Source organism: Protobothrops mucrosquamatus, unplaced genomic scaffold, assembly GCF_001527695.2.
Source record: "Protobothrops mucrosquamatus isolate PMUCROS unplaced genomic scaffold, P.Mucros_1.0 scaffold312, whole genome shotgun sequence".
NCBI lineage: Eukaryota > Metazoa > Chordata > Lepidosauria > Squamata > Viperidae > Protobothrops > Protobothrops mucrosquamatus.
The window spans coordinates 233,236-253,580 of record NW_015386652.1 but is presented as its reverse complement, the minus strand read 5'-3'; the positions used below and the strand labels follow the sequence as shown (position 1 = coordinate 253,580).

The window sequence follows — 20,345 nt, the reverse complement described above, 5'->3', positions numbered from 1 at the left end:
ATGATCTCACCCAGCGGCTTCACATAAATATTGAACAATAGGGGAGAGAGGACCGACCCTTGTGGCACCCCACAAGTTAGGGGCCTTGGGGTCGACCTCTGTCCCCCTGCTAATACAGACTGCGTACGGTCGGTGAGGAAGGAGGAGAACCATCGCATAACGGTACCTCCCACTCCCAACCCCACCAGGCGCCGCAGCACGGTACCGTGGTCTAGAATACTTTAGGAATTGCCTCCTTCAGACTTCCGGTTTTACGTTGCGGCGAGACAGATGCAGGAAGGCAGAGCTCTGTCTTCCACGCCCGATTTTGCCCTGCTGGGGGCCCTAAAAAGGGCCTAATGAAGGAGCGGTGTTTCATCGATCATGGAGAGACGGCAATCTTTCCGTTCAATCCAAGAAAAACCCTCCAAACTGGCAGGAGAAAGACTGGTTACATTCTTGTGGCCAGCCATTAGCTGCTGACAACCGAAGAAGAAAAGCACCAATTAACACATCGTAAACAGCATGTTTGGAACTGGGTGAGAATATCGATCCTTTTACTATTTTACAATTGAATTTCCTGCAAAAGGCTCGAAAGAAGCTAAAAACCTTGAATGTGAATAGAAACGTTTTAATTTCTATGGGATATAGAAATACACAATATTGAAGTGGAAGTAACATAAAGCTACAGTTTTGATAAATTTGAGAAATGAGATAATTGTTAAGATTTTCTCTTTGGAAAAAAACATTGAGAGTGGAAAATGGATTTTGAATGACATCTAGTGGTGGATTTGAGTACAGAACTATAACTAGCTTCCTGGCTGCTTGGTGACTCCTAGCTTAAGAGAGAATAGTTGGCAATAAAAGAAAATATATTGGCATATTTATCACCCTGACCTTTTTGGACTATAAACACCTACTGAGCTTGGACTTTTAATCTCAAGAGCTAGTGGGAGAGAAAGAAAAAATTGAGCTTTGATTATGTCTGGCTGGGAGAGACTTTTGAGCTGTTTTCAGGAAGGTTGAACATTTTGAACACTTTGAACAATGTGAATTATAACGTTGCCTGACTGACTATTTTTGGATGCCTGAGACAAAGGATCGCTATAAAATATTGATTTTGGGACTGGACCTGTATTCTGGAACCTATTGGATTATAAAGGTTACATATAAAGACCAGAAAACTAGAGGAAACTTTGTTTTACTCTTTCTGAGACTGGTGATATTAAAGGATATCCAGGAATGATGCCTCAAGAAAAAACAAACACCTTTCAGAAGAAAATATACTCTACGCTACAACTAATTCACCAAACAACTGTTGCATACAAAGAGGACATAAAAAGAAACCATAATGAGACTAAAAATAATTTAGATAATATAAATGAGCAAATCTCCAAATTAAATCTACAACTAGAAAGTTCCCAGACAACGTCTACAAAGTATGAACAAACCAACCAGAAATCAGAAGATGAAGCAGAGCAAATGGACCTAGACATGGAAAAGATAAAAAAGGGAAATATAAACTACCATATACAAATAAAACACTGCAAGATTTACCCATAACAATGAAAATGTAAAAGACCCTTTACCCCTTAAGTCTGCAAAATACGTCTGATGACAAGGAAGAAGATTTTAAAAAATGTAACAGAGCTGTGAGGAGAAATGTTACGACTTGGGAGACAAAAAATTAAAAGAGAAATTGAGGGAGAAGGAAAGTGGGAGTTGCTTAAAGAACATAAATGGGTGGGATCCCCCCCCCCAAATATCCTACCTAAATTGTCTTCCTCATGCCAAAGAACTTTCATAAATATAGAAAGAAAATTCCTGGGCAATTTAATTGCCTTGGCTTGGAAAGCTACTTGGCAAAGAAACAAAGAGTTAGATTTAAAAAAAATAGAAGATTTGACTTATTAGAGGGGGCATTATATGTTTAAATACTTGTTTGAATATGATTAAAAGAACAGATGACCCTTAGATATAATTAGACTTTTATAATGAAATATATGATTTAGAATTAAAATAGCATTTTTTCCTCTTCTTTTGATATGGGAAATATGAAAATAAGAGGATTGGTCTGAATAAAATGTTTAGCTATATAAATGTAATTAATATTGAGAAAATCATAACTGACAAAGATACTTCAAATATTGATGGGAAGTCAAACTTTAACAAGAGCACAAAAAACAGGATATTGATTTATGAATTGATATTATTATTTGTATAATATTAGTAAAATATGATGAAGATGTTTGTATCTAACTTTGTATACATCAATAGTACCAAGAATCGTAACTGTGTAATGAGGGGAAAATGGAAAAATATGGGGAAGAAAGGAGAATCAGGGTGTAAGGATCCACCTCAATTTACATCTTAAGAAGACAGAACTCTTGGAATGTCTCTTCCAACAGGCATGTTAGACAGGATCTGGGGAACCCTCTCCCACCATTCAATGTTTTAAAATGTTCCCAAGCAGCCCCCACCCCACAGTTCTTCCGGGCGATTCAATCCATCAGTCTGCTCCATCGGCATGATCACTCATCCTCTCTTCTCCCAGATCCCAGGTGTTGCATTCCCCACCCCTTTTTCCTTACTGCCGGCAAAGGGGAGAATTTCAGAGAGAATAAGATAAAAGGCGATGGCCATATAGTTATGGTTAGTTCTCCCGAAGAGAATAAACAAATGGTCACTTTGTAGTTAAGGAAGGAAGTGAGAGTCGTAAAACCCCCATTCTTACCCTCCTTTCCTTTCGTAGTATGACAGAATCCAGAACAGAATAAGAATTGTGTTTTTTATCAGAGTAGGTAGATAGAAATGAAATATAATTGGATTCTGACATCCTGCCCCCCTTAAAAATAAGAGAGATCCACCTGTAAAAAAAACAAAACAGGTATAAAAGTTAGTCTGGCTTGTTAGGATACTCTGTATGAAACTTCTTTAACAGCTTCGGGGCTCTGACATGACGTTTATGGACCCATTCGTTTTGTGAGGCGAGAAGGTGTTTCCATGCTACTAGGTATTGAGTTGTCCCATGATATCTCCTAGAGTCTAGGATTTCCTTTATCTCGAAGTGTTGTTCTCCTTCCACCCTGGTTGGGGGTAGTGGGGGGGGGATTTTTGTCCATAAGGGTGACTGTTGTTCTCTTTTCAGCAAACTGCAGTGGAAAATTGGGTGTATTTACCTAAGATTTTTGGGCAGTTCTAATTCTACTGTTACTGGGTTTATAATTCTTTTAATTGGAACAGGCCCTATATATTTTGGTCCAAGTTTTTTACAGGGTTGTAGGGATTTTAGGTATTTTGTAGATAAGTATACCATTTCTCCTATAATGAATGGTGTAGGTTCGACCCTTTTTTTATCTGCTTGTGTTTTGTATGCTTGCCTAGCTTCATCTAGGGCTTTTCTAACTATTGGCCAGGTGTTTTGTAATTGTTCCATCCATTCTTTCAGTGATGGGATTGCCGGTTCGTTTGGGGTTAGTTCTGGCATGGGGTTGAAACTTTGACCGGTAGCTATTTGAAAAGGAGTGTAACCTGTGCTGGAGTGGACTGCATTATTGTAAGCCACTTCTGCGAAAGGGAGTAGGTCTGTCCAATCCGACTGTTGGAAATTAATAATTGACCATTTCCTTGCAGGAGATGGCTAGATGTCAGTCCCTGAGTGGTCCCTAAGAGGGATAAAAATTCCTTCCAAAATGCAGACGTAAATTGCACTCCCCTATCAGATACGATGCGTTTGGGGTGCCCCATGCAATCTGTAAATATGCTGCACAAAAGGTTTCGCTAAGGCTTTTGCGGTGGGAATCTTTTGGCAAGGGATAAAGTGCACCTGTTTGGAAAACAAGTCTGTGACTGTCCAGATGACAGTATTCCCATTGCTTTCTGGTAATTCCACTATAAAATCCATGGCTAGTTCCCTCCAGGGGGCTGAGGGATTTGCCACTGTTTGTAACAATCCGGGCGATTTCCCTTGCAACCTCTTGGCAATTGCACACTTTGGGCAGCTGGCCATGTAACTTTCTATGTCCTTTTTCATGGATGGCCACCAAAATTGCCGTTTAATTAAGTGTAATGTTTTTACAAATCCAAAATGCCCGGCTGATTTTGTGTCATGGGAAAGCTGCATGAATGTGACTCTTTGGGTGGTTGGTATATATAACTTGGTGGTTGGTATATATAAGGGATTCTGTCTTTCATTGTGCACACATGTTTATTTTTCTGGAACCATTCGTTTCCAAACTTTTCCGGAATTCAATTCCGGTTTGGCTGCCCAGCTGTGGTTTTAATTTCGTTTGGGCTCTGGTGGTTACTGGCGCTGCCAGTTGTGATTCTACCATCATCGGTTTAGAGTCGGTGGCTCGCGTGCTGTTATATTGGGGCATGCTCGCTGTTATATTCCCCCCAGTAAATGCTTGAGCGTAAAGTGGAATTGGTGAAAATGCTGGGACCAGCGGGCTTGCTTGAGATTGAGCTTCCTGGGTGTGCCTCTTTCTCCCACATGGGCCAGTGCTGTTCCGTTTTGGTGAGTTTCTTGGATGTATACGCACAGGGTTGCAATACCCCTTCATCGTTTTCTTGTAATAGTACAGCCCCCACTGCCACATCACTTGCATCCGCCTGTATTACGAAGGGCTTATCCATGTCTGGGTGCCTCAGTACTGGTTCGGCAGAAAAGAGTCTCTTCAATCTCTCAAACGCCGCTTGGCACTCCGTTGTTCATTTTAGTGGCTGGCTAGGTTTTACTGAGGATGCTCCCTTCGTTTTTAGTAAGTTCGTGAGGGGCAAGGCTATCTGGGCAAATGAGGGAATGAATTGGCAGTAAAAGTTTGTGAAACCCAGGAAACTTTGCAGTTGCTTTCTTGTGTGAGGTGGTGCCCATTCTAATACTGCTCTGACCTTCTCTGGGTCCATTTCAATGCCCTGTGGGGATATGCGATAACCTAGGTAGTCTATCCTTTCCTGGTGGAATTCGCATTTCGATAGTTTGGCATATAGGTGGGCAGCTCACAGTTTCTTTAAAACCGCTCTGACTAGGTTGACATGTTCCTCTTTTGATTCGGTGAAGATAAGGATGTCGTCTAAGTAAACCAGGACCCCCTTAAATAGGGTGCTCCCTTAGTACCTCGTTGATTAATTGCATAAATACTGTGGGGACCCCTTGTAATTCAAATGGCAAAACTGTGAATTGGTAGCACCCCATTGGGCAGTTAAATGCGGTTTTCCATTCATCCCCTTCCTTAATTCTCATGTGGTAATACGCTTCCTTTAGATCTAGTTTAGTAAAAGTTTTTTCCTTTTGAGAGGTGTGATAACATGTCCTTCATGAGGGGTAGGGGGTATAGGTTGCTTTTACTGATTGTATTCAGGAGCCTATAATCCACGCATAAGCGTAAAGAGACGTCCTTCTTCTCTCTAAAGAGGACCAGGGCGGCCACTTTAGGCTTGGCTGGTTCAATGAACCCCCTTTCTAGGTTTTTCTTTATGAATCTTTCCATTTCCTCCTTCTCCTTTGGGCTCATGGAGTATAATCTGGGCTTCAGGAGTTTTGCCCCAGGCTTGAATTCTATGGCACAGTCGGTGGGTCGGTGGGGGGGAAACTCATCCGCCCTCTTCTCGCTGAAAACTTCAGCAAGATCTCTGTATTCCTCTGGTATTTCTGGTAGCCCCTTTTCTTCTCCCATGGACGCTTTTTCCATTCTTAATTTTGGTAGATCCCCTTGGGGTTTTAAGTCCGTGGGGTCCCCTTTCGGGAAATTGATTTCTGCCGTCCTCCAATTCACCCAGGGGTTCATTGGGCATTCCATGCCTCAGGTCATTGGGCATTCCATGCCTGAGGTCACTACAAACGTTATATCTTCCTCGTGGTTGCCCAGAGAGAGGTGGATTGGTAACGTGGCTAGGGTAGCTGGCACCCCCCTGCTGTGGACCCATCTAACTGGCCAAATGAGATTGGTTGTTCTAGCCTCCTCGATGGAATGCCCAGATTCCCCACTAGCGTCGGGCTAATGAGGCAGCGGGTGCAGCCAGAGTCTATTAAGGTTTTCACCTTGACAGCTTCGGGTATGGAGGGAATTAATATAGTCACTGTCTTGAGGATGGATGTGATAGGTCCACTTACCAGGGGTTTGCCCTCCGAGCTGTCGTCTGAGGCGTCCACCGGCCCTGCGGTGTAGGCTGGAGTTCTTTCTCCATGATGGGCAAAGGTAGGGGATTCCACAGCCTCCATCACTCTCATGGCAGATTCTTTTGGCTTAGCTGGAGACTTCCCAGATTTGCTGGCCGGTGATCTGTCTGGGTTGTGCTGGGGGACTTTCGAGCGGCATTCTACAGCCCAATGACCCTCTCTCCCGCATTTGAAGCAGTCCATTTGCTTCTTGACCATAGCTGATGGTTTAATGGTTCGCGCGACGACTCAGGTGGTTAACGGCTCCATTGTTTTCCTCGGCGGTGCCTCTTCAGTAGGTCGATCTCTGCTTCCTCTGCCAGGACGTTCCATTCATTAGAGTTGGTGTGGGTCCCCTTGGGGCAGGTAGGCGTCATATAGTTCGTAATTTAGGCCGTCTTTGAAATGGCTAAGGGGGATGTCTTCTGGCCAGTTCAGTTTGCTGGCAATGGCCCGGAATTCTTGTGTATATTCAGCTAACGGGCGTTTGCCTTGCCTCATCGTTTTGATCCTTTCGCGGGCTTTGCGATCAGCCAGGGGGTCCTCAAATCGCCTTCTCAGAGAGGACATGAAATGGTTGAAGTCATTGAGCTCTGGGGCATCAGAGTCGTCCAAATTCACCACCCAATCTGCGGCCGGCCCATCCAGAGCAGATTGCATGATCCGGATAAGGGCTTTGTCACTAGGGATGTGCCACCCGTATTCCTCCATGTAGCTGAGGACTTGGGTTAGGAAAAATCCCAAGCATGTCGGCTCCCCCTTGAATCTTGCATCCAGCGGCGGGAGTCTTTGAATGGATAGGTGCCTTTGTTGTCGGTGGTATTGTCTTCCATCCAGATCGCCATCTGCGGGTCAGGGGGAGTGGGGACTACTGGATCAGCGGACGTCCCCGGGGCTGCAGGTTCCAATTCCCTCAGTCTCTCTCCAGTTGCAGCTCCAGGAGCTGGTGCAGCCGTGGGGCTCAGAATTCTCCTCTCCTAGGGAACTGAGGGTTCTCTTCATCAAGTCGATAGCTTTCTCTAGGATCCACCTCGAATGCGGTGCCCAGCTTCCTTCCTCTTCGCTTGCATACAGGGATTTCCCCATCTCCTGCTTCCATTCTGGTTGGTTAGCCCCCCCGTCTCAGGGTCATCTTTCTTGATTTCTTTTCCCACTCACCTTTCTTTCCAATGCCCATTGACCACTGAGGTTTGTGGTTATGCGTCTCCACCACCTCTTCTCCTGAGGAATCTGACCTCTCAGATCCCGACATCTGGCAGGTTTTCAGTCGGGGCAGTGACTCCCTCTCCGGGGGATAGCTTTCTCCCTTCCCTGTTCCATCGTCTGACATGGTATTTTTTGCAAAGTCCCCTGGCAAGGTTCTCCCTTCCAGGTGGACTAGTTTTGCAGATCCTGTCTAATGTAAGGACCCACCTCAATTTACATCTTAAGAAGACAGAACTCTTGGAATGTCTCTTCCAACAGCTTCTCTTTATTAAGAGAAGCTGATTGCAGGCATGCTAGACAGGATCTGGGAAATCCTCTCCCACCATTCAATGTTTTAAAATGTTCCCAAGCAGCCCCCATCCCACAGTTCTTCCAGGCAATTCAATCCATCAGTCTGCTCCATCGGCATGATCACTCATCCTCTCTTTTCCCAGATCCCAGGCGTTGCATTCCCCCCCCTTTTCCTTACTGCCGGCAAAGGGGAGAATTTCAGAGAGAATAAGATGAAAGGCGATGGCCATATTGTTATGGTTAGTTCTCCTAAAGAGAATCAACAAACGGTCACTTTGTAGTTAATGAAGGAAGTGAGAGTCATAAAACCCCCATGCTTACCCTCCTCCCCTTTCATAGTATGACAGAATCCAGAATAGAGTAATAATTGGTTTTTTATCAGAGTAGGTAGATAGAAATGAAATATAATTGGATTCTGACACAGGGAAAAAATACTGGATTGTGCAGTACTGAATAGATTTATATTGAAGAAGTTAATGTTAAATATGTGAACCCAGACAACATGTTGTTTACTAAGCACTAAAGATTGTAATTCTTAAAAAATAATAAAACATTTTTTTAAAAAAAAGGAATTGCCTCCTTCAAGTGAAAGATAACTAGCACTTGGCTTTCATGGATTTGTGCAAGGCTGTGAAGAGAGTGTGATTTGAACATGCATTTAGAAGCTGATTCTTCTTTTTATTTATTGTTTGTGAGTGAACTGCAGTTTATAGGACAATATGAGGTTATTTATGTATTGTATTATTGTTTTCAATATTTCAATATATGACATGTTAATCTAATTACTATATGCAACTTTGTAGTCTGAGGAGCTGGATTGTATATAAAATATGTCTAATTAAATAAACAGATTTTTTGACTATTGATAAACTTATAATATACGCACCGAACAGAGCTCACTTTATTAAAACTATAATGATAAATATGGAAAAATATATGTTAAATTCTTGTGCAGGAGCCTTTAGATCAATGTGTTTGTACAGCATCAATCTCCAATCCTTAGTAAACGTGGTTTTAAATACAAAAGGATTTAATTTTTGTTTTGAATAAACAGTAAAGGAGTAATTAAAGCTTATGATTTTAGTAAATTACAAATGGAATTTGTAATTTTGGAATTATAAGAACCCTTCCCGTGGAAAAATTCTTTAGCTTTGAATTCTTCTAGAACAAAATTCAAATTCAGCATTAGAATTTTAAAAAGAATTAAAAATTACAATTAAAGGAGAAGAGCACTTAAATTTGACTTATAGAACGAAGCAAAATATACAGTATATCAACGTTGGAGATTCTGAAGAATATTTTTGAACAATAGACAATTAACAAAATCTGCCGCTATAGATAAGACTTTATAAAAGACGATTAAAAACCAATTTTTGGGGAGATTTCTGGAGACGTCGCTGAACTTAGACCGGCGAAAAGACTCTCCGTCCCCTGGGTCCAATATTCTTCTGCTGGTGGGCCCGTTTGGGTTGAATGCCGCTCCGGAGAGGTGGCCACTGAAGGGCGAACCTTTAAGGAACACGGGCCAGCAGTAGCCGGCCCGTTGAAGACAAAGCAGCCCCTGGAATCAGCGGAAGAAAGGCGGACCGCATTCGTGCGATCTGCCATTAACAGCTGATCGTCGGAGACGAAGAAGCAGCCTAGTTTGACAGCAAACAGCTGAGCTGGGTGAGAATATGCTCTTCTTTCCTGGTGAAGGTGGATTTTTGTTTAAATAGCCTGTTTTTAGCTCGAGTGCAAAACCCTAAGGGAGGGGTGGAGTTTCCTTCTCCCCCCTCCTGTATACAAGTGGCGGTTTAAGCTATTTTCCACTTCAAAAAATAAACTTTCAATACAGTAAAGCTGTTCAAGTCTTAACAGAAAGTTGGGAAGCTTGTTTCTTTAAAGACACTTTTTTTAATTTGGAAAAGCCAGTTTACCTATACTCCTTACTTTTAAAACTCCACATTTTTTCCCCTCCACTCTGAACAGTTTTTTTTTTTCTTTCTACCTATATCCCCAGTGGCTATATTGAAAAGGTTTTTTTTTCTTTCCTCCTTTGTCTGATGTGTATTCAGACTAGAAACTTGGCTCCACGCCCAGACACTTGGCTGTATGCCCAGACATCTGACCTTGAAGCTGTTTGAGAGAGACTTTTTCTTTTTCTTTTTTTTTCTGCTTTGGCTTGGCTGTACAGCACAGACTATTTATGCCAGATATAGGATATTTTGAGTTACCTTTTTCTTGGATTATAAACATCCTGCCAAGAATTGAATATGAAGGAACATTTTTTTTCTTCTTCCTTTTTGCCTGCTTCCCTGTTTTTGAGTAGAAGCTGGTGGATTATAAATTGGATTTTTTTTATTTTTTTCAGTTTTTTCTCTCTCTTTTGGCTAATTCCTCTTTTCTCCAGCATGAAGATGGAGAATCCACGAATGGGTTTAGTCTGTCTTCCTGCCCAATTAGACTAAGTCTGTCAAACTTGCCACGCCTCCTCTGGGCTAGAGTACCACCTAGTCACGACTTAGTCTCATGCTCAGCAGGACACTAAATTGTTGGCTCCGGTTGGCAGACTTATCCTAATTATACAGGTTGTATGATCTTTGCTATTCGTGGATTCTCTATTTTCCATCGCAGCGCTGGGATCAGCGCTGCGACAAACTGCCAAGTGGTTTTTCTTCCCCTCTCTCTTTCAGCTTGCCTTAGGTTCCTTGAGAGAGAAAATTCTCTCGGAGAACTTCCTCGCTTTAAAATTGGATATTCTCGCAATTCGAGCGCTGGGATCAGCACAGCTCAAATGGGCTATCGGCCCAAACAGCTGGTCTGCGGGCTTAAATAAGTCCTTGGCAACCGTCCCATTCGCGCTCGCCGCGGTGGCCATTTTAAAAGCTGCGTGAGAACTTTAAACAAAAACGTTTTTTTGGACCGAATTTACTCCTCAAACCCCAGCGGACCAATTTGCTGCCCTTGCCAAGAGCTTAATTGACAAAAGGGGACCTTTGCAAGCCGGGCTCTCTGGATTGACATATAATCTCCTCAGGTGATCCGTATAACAGCTGCCATTTTGGGAGTCGCCGGATCGATTTCAAACCGCTGGGTGAGAAACGGCCAGGATCAGGCCTGCTTGTCTAAAGGGATTGCCTCAGCTGCACAGTTTCAGCAAAAGGGGTGCGATCAGCGGAGGCACCTCTCGGTGCAGGACTTAACTCAGCCCCTATGTTGTAATTTGTAGCCTGCCCCTCCTCCCTTTTTTTGTCTGAGTTTACAGCCCTCAGCCTGGGTATTACTCAGCAGACTGTGATCAGGCCTCCACATATACAATTTCTGTACAGACAGGCCTTTACTGTGGATGGTCAACAAGCTGTTTCTTCCAGTCATCGCAACATTAACGTGTGCTGGTCTTGCCTCTTGGCTTTGCCACTACCACCTAGGCATCGTGTGCTGGCCGTATCACTGAGGTGGTCTTGCCGCCACTAAGTGAGTCACACGTGCTGGCTGTCGCCACCTGTTGGTTTTGCCGCCACTGAGTACGTGTGTGCTGGCTGTCACCACCTGCTGGTTTTACCACCACCGTAAGCCTTACCAGTGCGCTGAGGCACATTATCTGATATTGTAGCCATCAGGAGCATTGTAGGTATGCCAGAGTCCATTAAGTTGGTCCTGCTGCCACCAATACCTAGAGTACTTGCTGGTTCCAGCGCGGTGACACACAATCACAATCAGTACTCTGCTCCCTTACCTTGAGATCTCTCTCAGCACTCCACTGAGATATCTCCATTGTGATGGCAGACAACACACCGCCTCAGACTGCGCATGGTGCTCCTGACACCCCCACCAGAAAGAAGCATAAGTCCTCCAAGTTGGAGGCTGCGGGGAAGCTCAAAGCCAAGGCCAAGGCCATTTTGAGCAAAAAATCCTGAATGAGAATCTACCATCTGACCAGGCTATAATTACTAAAATGTGTGCAGAAATGGATAGATTAACATTGGAGATGAAAGAAAAAGATGATTCAGTTTTATTTTACAACTTGGGAAAATTTTTTATCAATGATTAGAGACACGTTAGAATCTGAAAAGGATCTAATATTTTAGAATAGATGATTGATTTTTAACCGAGTTTTAATTAATAGGTTGACAATATTTTTATTTTTAGTGATTTAGTGATTTTTATCCGTTAATGTTGATAGTCAGGATTTTTTGAGATTTTATTATTTGTGTTTATCTAAATAGATGAATTTATTTGTTTATTAATTGTTAGTAATATGGCTATAGCTAAGCTTATTTTAAAAATGATTGAGTATGATATTTACTCATTATTATGATCTGGACAGTAGCTTGTTTGTTAAAATATGTGATTGTACCTATCCTTATTTTACCCTAAATCCCCTATTCCCTCCCCCCATCCCCTTCCCTTACCATACTCGTATTGTTCCGATTTTTTCCTTATGTATATAAACTCAATAAAATATTGTTAAAAAGAAAAAAGAAAGAGACCGAGTGTAAGGACCCATGCCAACCCACATCTTAAGAAAGCAGAACTCTTGGAAACAATTTCTTCCAACAGAAACTTTTATTAGGAGTAGTTGATAGCAGGCATAATAGACAGGATCTGAGGGATTCCTTTACAGATCGATATTTTAAAGTGTCCCTAAGCAAACCCCATCCAACAGTTCATCTGGGCGGTTCAGACCGGCAAATCCCCAGATGTTAAAGCTATCGATGGGAAAGAAAAGATAACATCAGTCCGGCTCCATTTGTACACGATCATTACACAGCTCTTCACATCTTATTTTGATGACAGAGAAATAAACCAGATCCCGGAAGTTTGTATCTCTCCCCCCCTTTTTTTCCTAGCTGCCAGGTAGGGAGGAGAAGTTCAGAGGGGTGCATAAGATAGGAGGCAATTTGTTACATTGTAAAGGTTAGCAGACACGAAGGCGAATAAACAAAAGGTTACTTTGTAGTGAATAGAGAAAGTGAAAATAATAAACCCGCATGCATATCCCCCCTCCCCTTGGGAGTATGGCAGAATCCAGGGAAGGGTGAGAATTGGTTTTAGATCAGAGGAGATAGATAGAAAGGAAATATAACTGGATTCTGACACCGAGGGACTAATTCTGGCTGCATAAGACCAAGCCTTAAGGACAAATGCATATAAAGTCAAAATTGAGAAGACAGCAACAGACAGTAAGTGCCACCTATGCAAAGAAGCTGAACAAACAGTGGACCACCTGCTAAGCTGCTGCAAGAAGATCGCACAGATTGACTACAAGCAATGGCATGACAAAGTAGCAACAATGGTGCACTGGAAGATCTGCAAGAAATATCATTTGTCTGTAAGCAAGAACTGGTGGGATCATAAAATAGAGAAAGTCATACAAAATGATAAAATTAAACTGCTCTGGGACTTCAGAATTCAAACAGACAAGCACCTGCAACATAACACCCCAGACTTAACAATTGTCGATAAGAAAGACAAAAAAGTCTGGATAGTGGACGTGGCAGTGCCTGGAGACAGCAGAATAGACGAGAAAGAACTGGAGAAGATAACAAAATACAAAGACCTACATAGAAATAGAAAGACTGTGGCAAAAGCAAGCAATGGTAGTACTAACAGGCGCCTTCGGTGCAATCCCAAAACAACTGTAGCACCACCTGAACACCATTGGCATTGACAAATTCGCCATTAGTTAATCGCAAAAGGCGGCCTTACTAGGAACTGCTTCCATCCTGCGACGATATCTGTAATACCATCAAACATCCACATGTGACTATCCCAGATTCTTGGTAAGGACTTGATAGGTAAGACAAAAATGCCAAATCCAGTCTGAACATCAATAGTAGTAGTAGTAGTAGTAGTAGTAGTAGTAATAGTAGTAGTAGTAGTAATAATAATAATAATAATAATAATAATAATAATAATAATAATAATAATAATAATAATAATAAGTTGGAAGGGACCTTAGAGGTCATCTAGTCCAACCCTATGCTCAGGCAAGAAACCCTATACCATTTCAGACAAATGGCTGTCCAGTCTCTTCTTAAAAACTTCCAGTGTTGGAGTATTCACCGCTTCTGGAGGCAGGTTGTTCCCTGGTTAATTGTTCTAACTGTCAGGAAATTTCTCCTTAGTTCTAGGTTGCTTCTCTCCTTGATTAATTTCCATCCGTTGCTTCTTGTCCTGCCTTCAGGTGCTTTGGAGAATAGCTTGACTCACTCTTCTTTGTGGCAGCCCCTGTAGATATTGGAACACTGCTATCATGTCCCCCCTCGTCCTTCTCTTCATTAAACTAGACATACCCAATTCCAGCAACCGTTCCTTATATGTTTTAGCCTCCAGTCCCCTAATCATCTTTGTTGCTCTTCTCTGTACTCTTTCTAGAGTCTCAACATCTTTTTTACATCGTGGTGACCAAAACTGGATGAAGTAATCCTAGTATGGCCTTACCAAGGCATTGTAAAATGGTATTAATACTTCACGTGATCTTGATTCTATCCCTCTGTTAATGCAGCCTAGCACTGTGTTGGCTTTTTTGGCAGCTGCAGCACACTGCTGGCTCATTTAAGTGATTGTCCACTAGGACTCCGAGATCCCTCTCACAGTTACTACTATTGAGCAAGGTACCCCCTATACTATATCTGTACATTTGGTTTTTCTTGCCTAAATGTAGAACCTTACTTTTTTCACCATTGAATTTCATTTTGTCAGATAGCGCCCAGTGTTCAAGTCTGTCCAGATCCTCCTGTATCTTAAGCCTGTCTTCTGGAGTGTTGGCTATTCCTGCCAGCTTGGTATCGTCTGCAAATTTGATGAGTTCCCCATCTATCCCTCATCCAAATCGTTGATGAAGATGTTGAAGAGCACTGGGCCCAGAACAGAGCCCTGGGGCACCCCACTACACACTTCCCTCCATGTAAATGCGGTTCCATTGAGGACCACATGCTGAGTACAGACGGTCAGCCAGCTACGAATCCATCTGGTAGTGATGCTGTCTAACCAACATATTTCTATCTTATCAAGTAGTAGGTTGTGATCTACTTTATCAAATGCCTTACTGTGTGGTCTAATATAGTAAGAGGTGGTAGAATAGGAGGGCTCCTCCTAAAATCCACTCTCATCTCTATAGTTTTAAGCATATTCAGCTCCATATTGTTTCGGCTGCATCACAAGGCCAGTTGTTCAACTTCCTGTCTATATGCAGACTGTATACTGCAAAGGTCAGAAAGAAGGCTGAGAAAATATCTACAGACCCCTCACATCCTGGACATAAACTGTTTCAACTCCTCCCCTCAGGACATTAGGACATTGCATGCCAAAACAACTAGACACAAAGACAGTTTTTTCCCTCATGCCATTACTTTGTTGAACACCTAATTCCCATAGTAGTCTTATGTCTAAGGATATTTATCCATGTAGTATAGTTGTATTACTATTATCCTCATCTTTTCTACTATCTTCTCTTATTGATAGCTTATGATTATATTACCTTGTTGTTTGTATATACACTGAAAGCTTAGATACCAGAGACAAATTCCTTGTGTCCAATCACATTTAGCCAATAAAATATTCTCTATTAAATGAAATACTAGTGATTTGCCAAAACCCAACTCTGAAAAATGTTGCTATGCTGATGATATGGCAATAACTATCCAAAACAAGGATTTTGAGGAAGCAGGAATACATTCTTACTAAGGATCTGAGGTCACTAAGCCAATATTATGAGAAGTGGAGGCTACGCCCTAACCCAATAAAACAGAAGTATGCGCCTTCCATCTAAGCAATCAGACAGCAAAGAGTTAAATGTAGCTTTTTGTGGAGAGAGGATAAAACACAACTACCACCCAAAATATCTTGAAATAACCCTTGACCGATCCATTACATTTGGAAAAAAAATTGAAGTAATCAGTCAAAAATTGAAAACCAGAAATAACCCTTTGCAACAACTCTTGAAATTTAATTTGTGTGCCACCCATTTCTCTTGATTGTTGCTGATATGTTTCTACACCTTGATTGGAGTCAACCTGTGGTAAATTAAATTGATTGGACATGATTTGAAAAGGTAAACACCTCTCTATAGAAGCCTTCACAGATGACAAGGCATACTATAGCAGAGCAAAAGCCATGAGGTCAAAGGCACTGTCTGCAGAGCTCAGATACAATTATTACAAGGCACAGATCTGTGGAAGGCTACAATAAAATTTCTGCTGCACTGAAGGTTCCTAAGAGCACAGTGGCCTCCATAATTCTCAAATGGAAGAAGTTTGGCACAACTAGGACTGTTCCAAGAGCTGGTTGCCCAGTCAAACTAAACAATTGGGGGACAAGAGCCTTAGTAAGAGAAGTGATGAAGAACCCAATGGTCTTTCTGACTGAGCTCCCATCTCTGTGGGGATGGGAGAGAGTTCCAAAAGGACAACCATCACTTGCAGCCCAATCTGGGCATTATGGCAGAGTGGCTAAACAGAAGCCTCTTCTCTTGCAAAACACATGAAAACCTGTTTGGAGTTTGCAAAAAAGCACCTGAAGGACTCTCAGATTGTGAGGAACAAGATTCTCTGGTCTGATGAAACCAAGATTGAACTGTTTGGCCACAATTCTAAATGTTATATCTGGAGGAAACCAGGCACCAGTCATCACCTGCCCCAAATCATCCCAACAGTGAAGCATGGTGGTGGCAGCATCATGTTGTGGGGCTGTTTTTCAGCAGCAGGGACTGGGAGACTGGTCAGGGTTGAGGAAAAGCTGAATTGATATCCTCAATTAAAACCTGTTCCACAGCACTCAGGACCTCAGACTGGGCCGAAGGTTCACTTTCCAACATGACAACAATCCTAAACACACAGCCAATACAACACAGGAGTGGCTTAGGGATAACTCTGTGAATATTCTAGAGTGGCCTAGCCAGAGCCCTAACTTGAACCCTATTGAACATCTCTGAAGGGATCTGAAAATGGCTGTCCAATGATGGTTGTCATCCAATCTTACTGAGCTTGAAAGGATTTGCAAGGAAGAACTGCAGAAAATCCCCCAATCCAAGTGTGCAAACTTGTCGCATCATTCCCCAAAAGGCTTGCGGCTGTAATTGCTGCCAAAGGTGCTTCAACAAAGGACTGAGTGAAGGGTCTGAATATTTATGCAAATACAATATTTCAGGTTTTTTTTAAAAAATAAATTTACAGGTTTTTTAAAAAAATAAATTCTGTTTTCACTTTGTCATTATGGGGTACTGAGTGTAGATTAATGAGAAAAAAATAATTTCAACAACTGTAGAATCAGGCTGCAACATAGCAAAATTGACAAAAGAGAAGAGGGTCTGAATACTTTCTGAATTCACTGTATACTTTAGAACCTTGTTATAGTTTCTTATATTTTTATCACTACATTTCAATTAGATGGGCAAGTTGTAGTGAAGAGTAAGTTTACCATCCTGAAAGACTCGCTCCACATTCAGCCCATAGGTAGCACAAGTTTCATAGTAGACACATCTCTTCAAATCATTGGATAGTTTCCGTGCTCTACTATCATCAATGACACGAGGATTATTTGAATTTATAGCATCTGTAAAGAAAACAGAAGGCATTTTTGTTTTAGAAAGTTGTTAAAGCATGTCTCTTATTTTGTGGAGCTATTTGGAATTCTGAAAATACCTCACAAAATGGCTGCCTTACAAATCTGGCCAATAATTAGTACCCATATACCAGAATGCAACTAAAATGCTTGTTGACACAGTCCAATTTTGAGGATATCTGATAGAACATCCAGGATGAGATCAGTGTCATCTCAGGGGAGGTGTTCTACAGGGTTGGTGCTATGGCAGAAGAGGCTGGTCTTCTGGGTCCTGCCAGGTGTATCTTTAGCAAACAGGAGCTGCAACATACCCAACCTGATGGGATGGGCAGATGTATCAAGAAGTGGTTCCTCAAATAATCCAGGTTACTACTACTACTATCATTACCATCACTAGGATGAGGATTTCTATAACCTAAAATATTAGAAATATGCAAGAATTTATGATCTTAAAATCATTTCAATATGACCAATTAAACAAAAAATATGACTTTTAGAGAAAAAATATGACTTTACAATTTTTCTGAAAATAGCACCCAATTTTTAAAAATCTAAAAATACTAAAATTCTCATATAAGTTTGTAACCTTTAATTAGGTGACATGGTACCTCATAGGGCAAAGTAGCTAAAAGGGGCTAACTTACAAGAATGCATCCAAAATTTGGGACCCATGATTCCTGTGGGATCAAATCAATGGGAAAGCCACAAAAAGTATAAACTTGGTTGTGATTTCCCTGACAACTTCTGACAAACAGTCTTTGCTTATGGGAAGATTTGCAGGGATGTCAGCAATGGGAAGCAAGCAAGGAACTGGCAAGGTACTCCGGTAAATCTCACAACTCACACAGTCTTGTCACCCCTTGCATTCATGCCATGCTGACTACTCATATCCCCTCATGCATCCCCAACCCATGCTACACCCTCGCACACCCTTCCCAACCTGTGCTGAATTCCCACATCCCCTCCCTGACCCACTTGCCACAACTCCTGCAACCGAACACACTTCTGTGCCTTTTCCCTAACCCAAGTGGCACTTCTTATGCACTGCCAAATACCCTTCCGGACCTGCGGCACACTCATGTGGACCCTTCTCCCATGGCATCCCTTGAACATCCCCATGCACCCTTCTTGATTCACATGGCACCTTTACAGATCTGTCCGGACTCTTAGCCCCTACTGTTCTGCACCACACCTCTCACCACCTTTTCCAACCCTCACTACTTCCTTTCGCACCCTCCAAGACCCACGTGGCACCTATTTCTTTTTAATTAAGTCAAGCTGACTTAAGCTGACAGGACATATAAACTCAAATGTGGTGGTAAGGAAGAGGAGGGAAGGAAAGTTTGTGTTCCCTGAAAGCTTCCCACAAGGAAATTCCTTGGGGAAGCCAACAGAAAACTGGAGGTTTGCTCCTACTCTTACTGCTTTTTGACAAACTGTGGTCATTCTGTTGTTCTGTTTAGGTAAAGATATATCTCCGATACGATGATCCAATGGGTCATGGGTTGTATAGTCTGTGTTTGTGTGTGTGTGTACGCGCATACGTGTGTAATATACGTGTAGTATATTATACAAATTGTCTGTTATTTCTATGAGGTCTCAGGTCATATAAAGTTAAGTTCCTTTAGTTTGTTCACTGATCAGCAAATGATATAGTAATAATCTGTGGTGGATAAAATACAACTACCCCAAATGGTAAATTCACCAAACAGACATTTATCATTGAATGATTTCAGTTGCAAAATATTTACCAAAGGGAAATTCATGGATTTGCTAGAATTTGCTAGGCAAATTCATGGATTTGCTAGGGATATGAAAAAGAAAATATATTGATATGTGAAATTTGCAAGGTAAAGCAGCTATTCATACACATACATGGGAAGGTAGTCAGGAACTGCTTTCAAAAGAGCCATGCAAGTCTACAAAAAGACACCATTACTTTGCCTATCCAGAAGGAGGAGCTATGTATGCATTTTCACATATTCTAAAGCATTTCTTGGTTTCCAAAGCTTTATACATACCAATAGTGATAAGATGAATGCTGTTCTTAAGATACAGCTTCATAAAGAAAAGAAGCAAGTCAATGTTTTCAATAAATAAATATGGTGTAAAAATTACTGCTTACCCTGAGTTCCTACTAGTAACATTGGGATTTCATTAGCATTACGACAGTTTGCCATATGGCTATAATAGTGGTACACTGTCTGGAAGCTAATTTCATCCTCAAGGCTGAAGACAAAGATAACGGCATCAACCCACATGGCAAACTGTAGGGAAAAAAATTAAAAGAAACCCTTAAAATAGAGGAAATCTGATGTCAAAATCAAGCCACACACTTTAGGACACAGTTGTCAAACTCGCCATGTCATGTGACGTGTCGCGACATATCGCAACTTTTTTGCATTGCCGGAGCTGGGGTGGGTGTGGCCTCTGTATGATGCAACCGGCCTGCAGCCGGCAGTTTGACACGCCTGCTTTAAGATCTAAATGAGTATCAGGTTATCCAACAACAAATATTTTATTAGCAAATTACACTAGAGTAAGAATTTTATAAAATCAATTTTCTGAGTTGGCTGCTTAAAACATGGGGTTGCTTTGACCATTAGAAGCTTTGCATGGCAGCTTTGAGGATCTTCTTACATGAATTGAACATTCATATGCAGGTACTGAAGGCACTTCTGGTAAATCCAAAGCTGCAGGAGCCCTTATTCCACCCCAGACAAATGGTTGTCCAATCTTTTCTTGCAAACCTCCAGCAATGAAGCAACTGCAACTCTGGGAGGTGAGCTGTTCCACTGACTAACTGCTTTCACTGTCAGGAAAGTTCCAGGTTGGATCTCTGTCTGACAAACTTCTTCCCATTGCTTTTTGTCCTTGTCCAGGAGAATTGCTTGGAGAATAAATTGACCGTCTCTTCTCTGTGATAGCCGCTCAAATTGGAAGACGGCTAACATGTCTAAAGCCTTTTCTTTATTAGGTTAAACGTAATTATTTCCCTTAGCAGTGCATACTTATTTAGCTTCCAGACCCATTATCATCTTTGTTGCTCTTCTCTGCACTCTTTCTAGGGCCTCAGCATTTTTTGTATGTCATGTTAACCAGAACTGGATGCAGTATTCCAAGTATAGCCTTACTAGTGCTGTGCAGAGCAGTACTATCACCT

At 41.8% G+C, this 20,345-nt stretch overlaps 1 protein-coding gene across 1 annotated transcript in view; it reads right to left on the bottom strand.

Moving 5' to 3' along the window:
• The window catches only part of LOC107286682 (arf-GAP with GTPase, ANK repeat and PH domain-containing protein 1-like), a 53,531-nt gene that overhangs the window by 24,267 nt on the left and 8,919 nt on the right, over positions 1–20,345 (bottom strand). Inside the window, exons 2-3 of the mRNA XM_015815080.1 lie at positions 19,308–19,449; positions 17,039–17,173 (exon numbers count right to left, since the gene is read on the bottom strand). Of these exons, the coding sequence (XP_015670566.1) occupies positions 17,039–17,173; positions 19,308–19,449 (277 nt within the window). The remainder of the gene's footprint in view (positions 1–17,038; positions 17,174–19,307; positions 19,450–20,345) is intronic.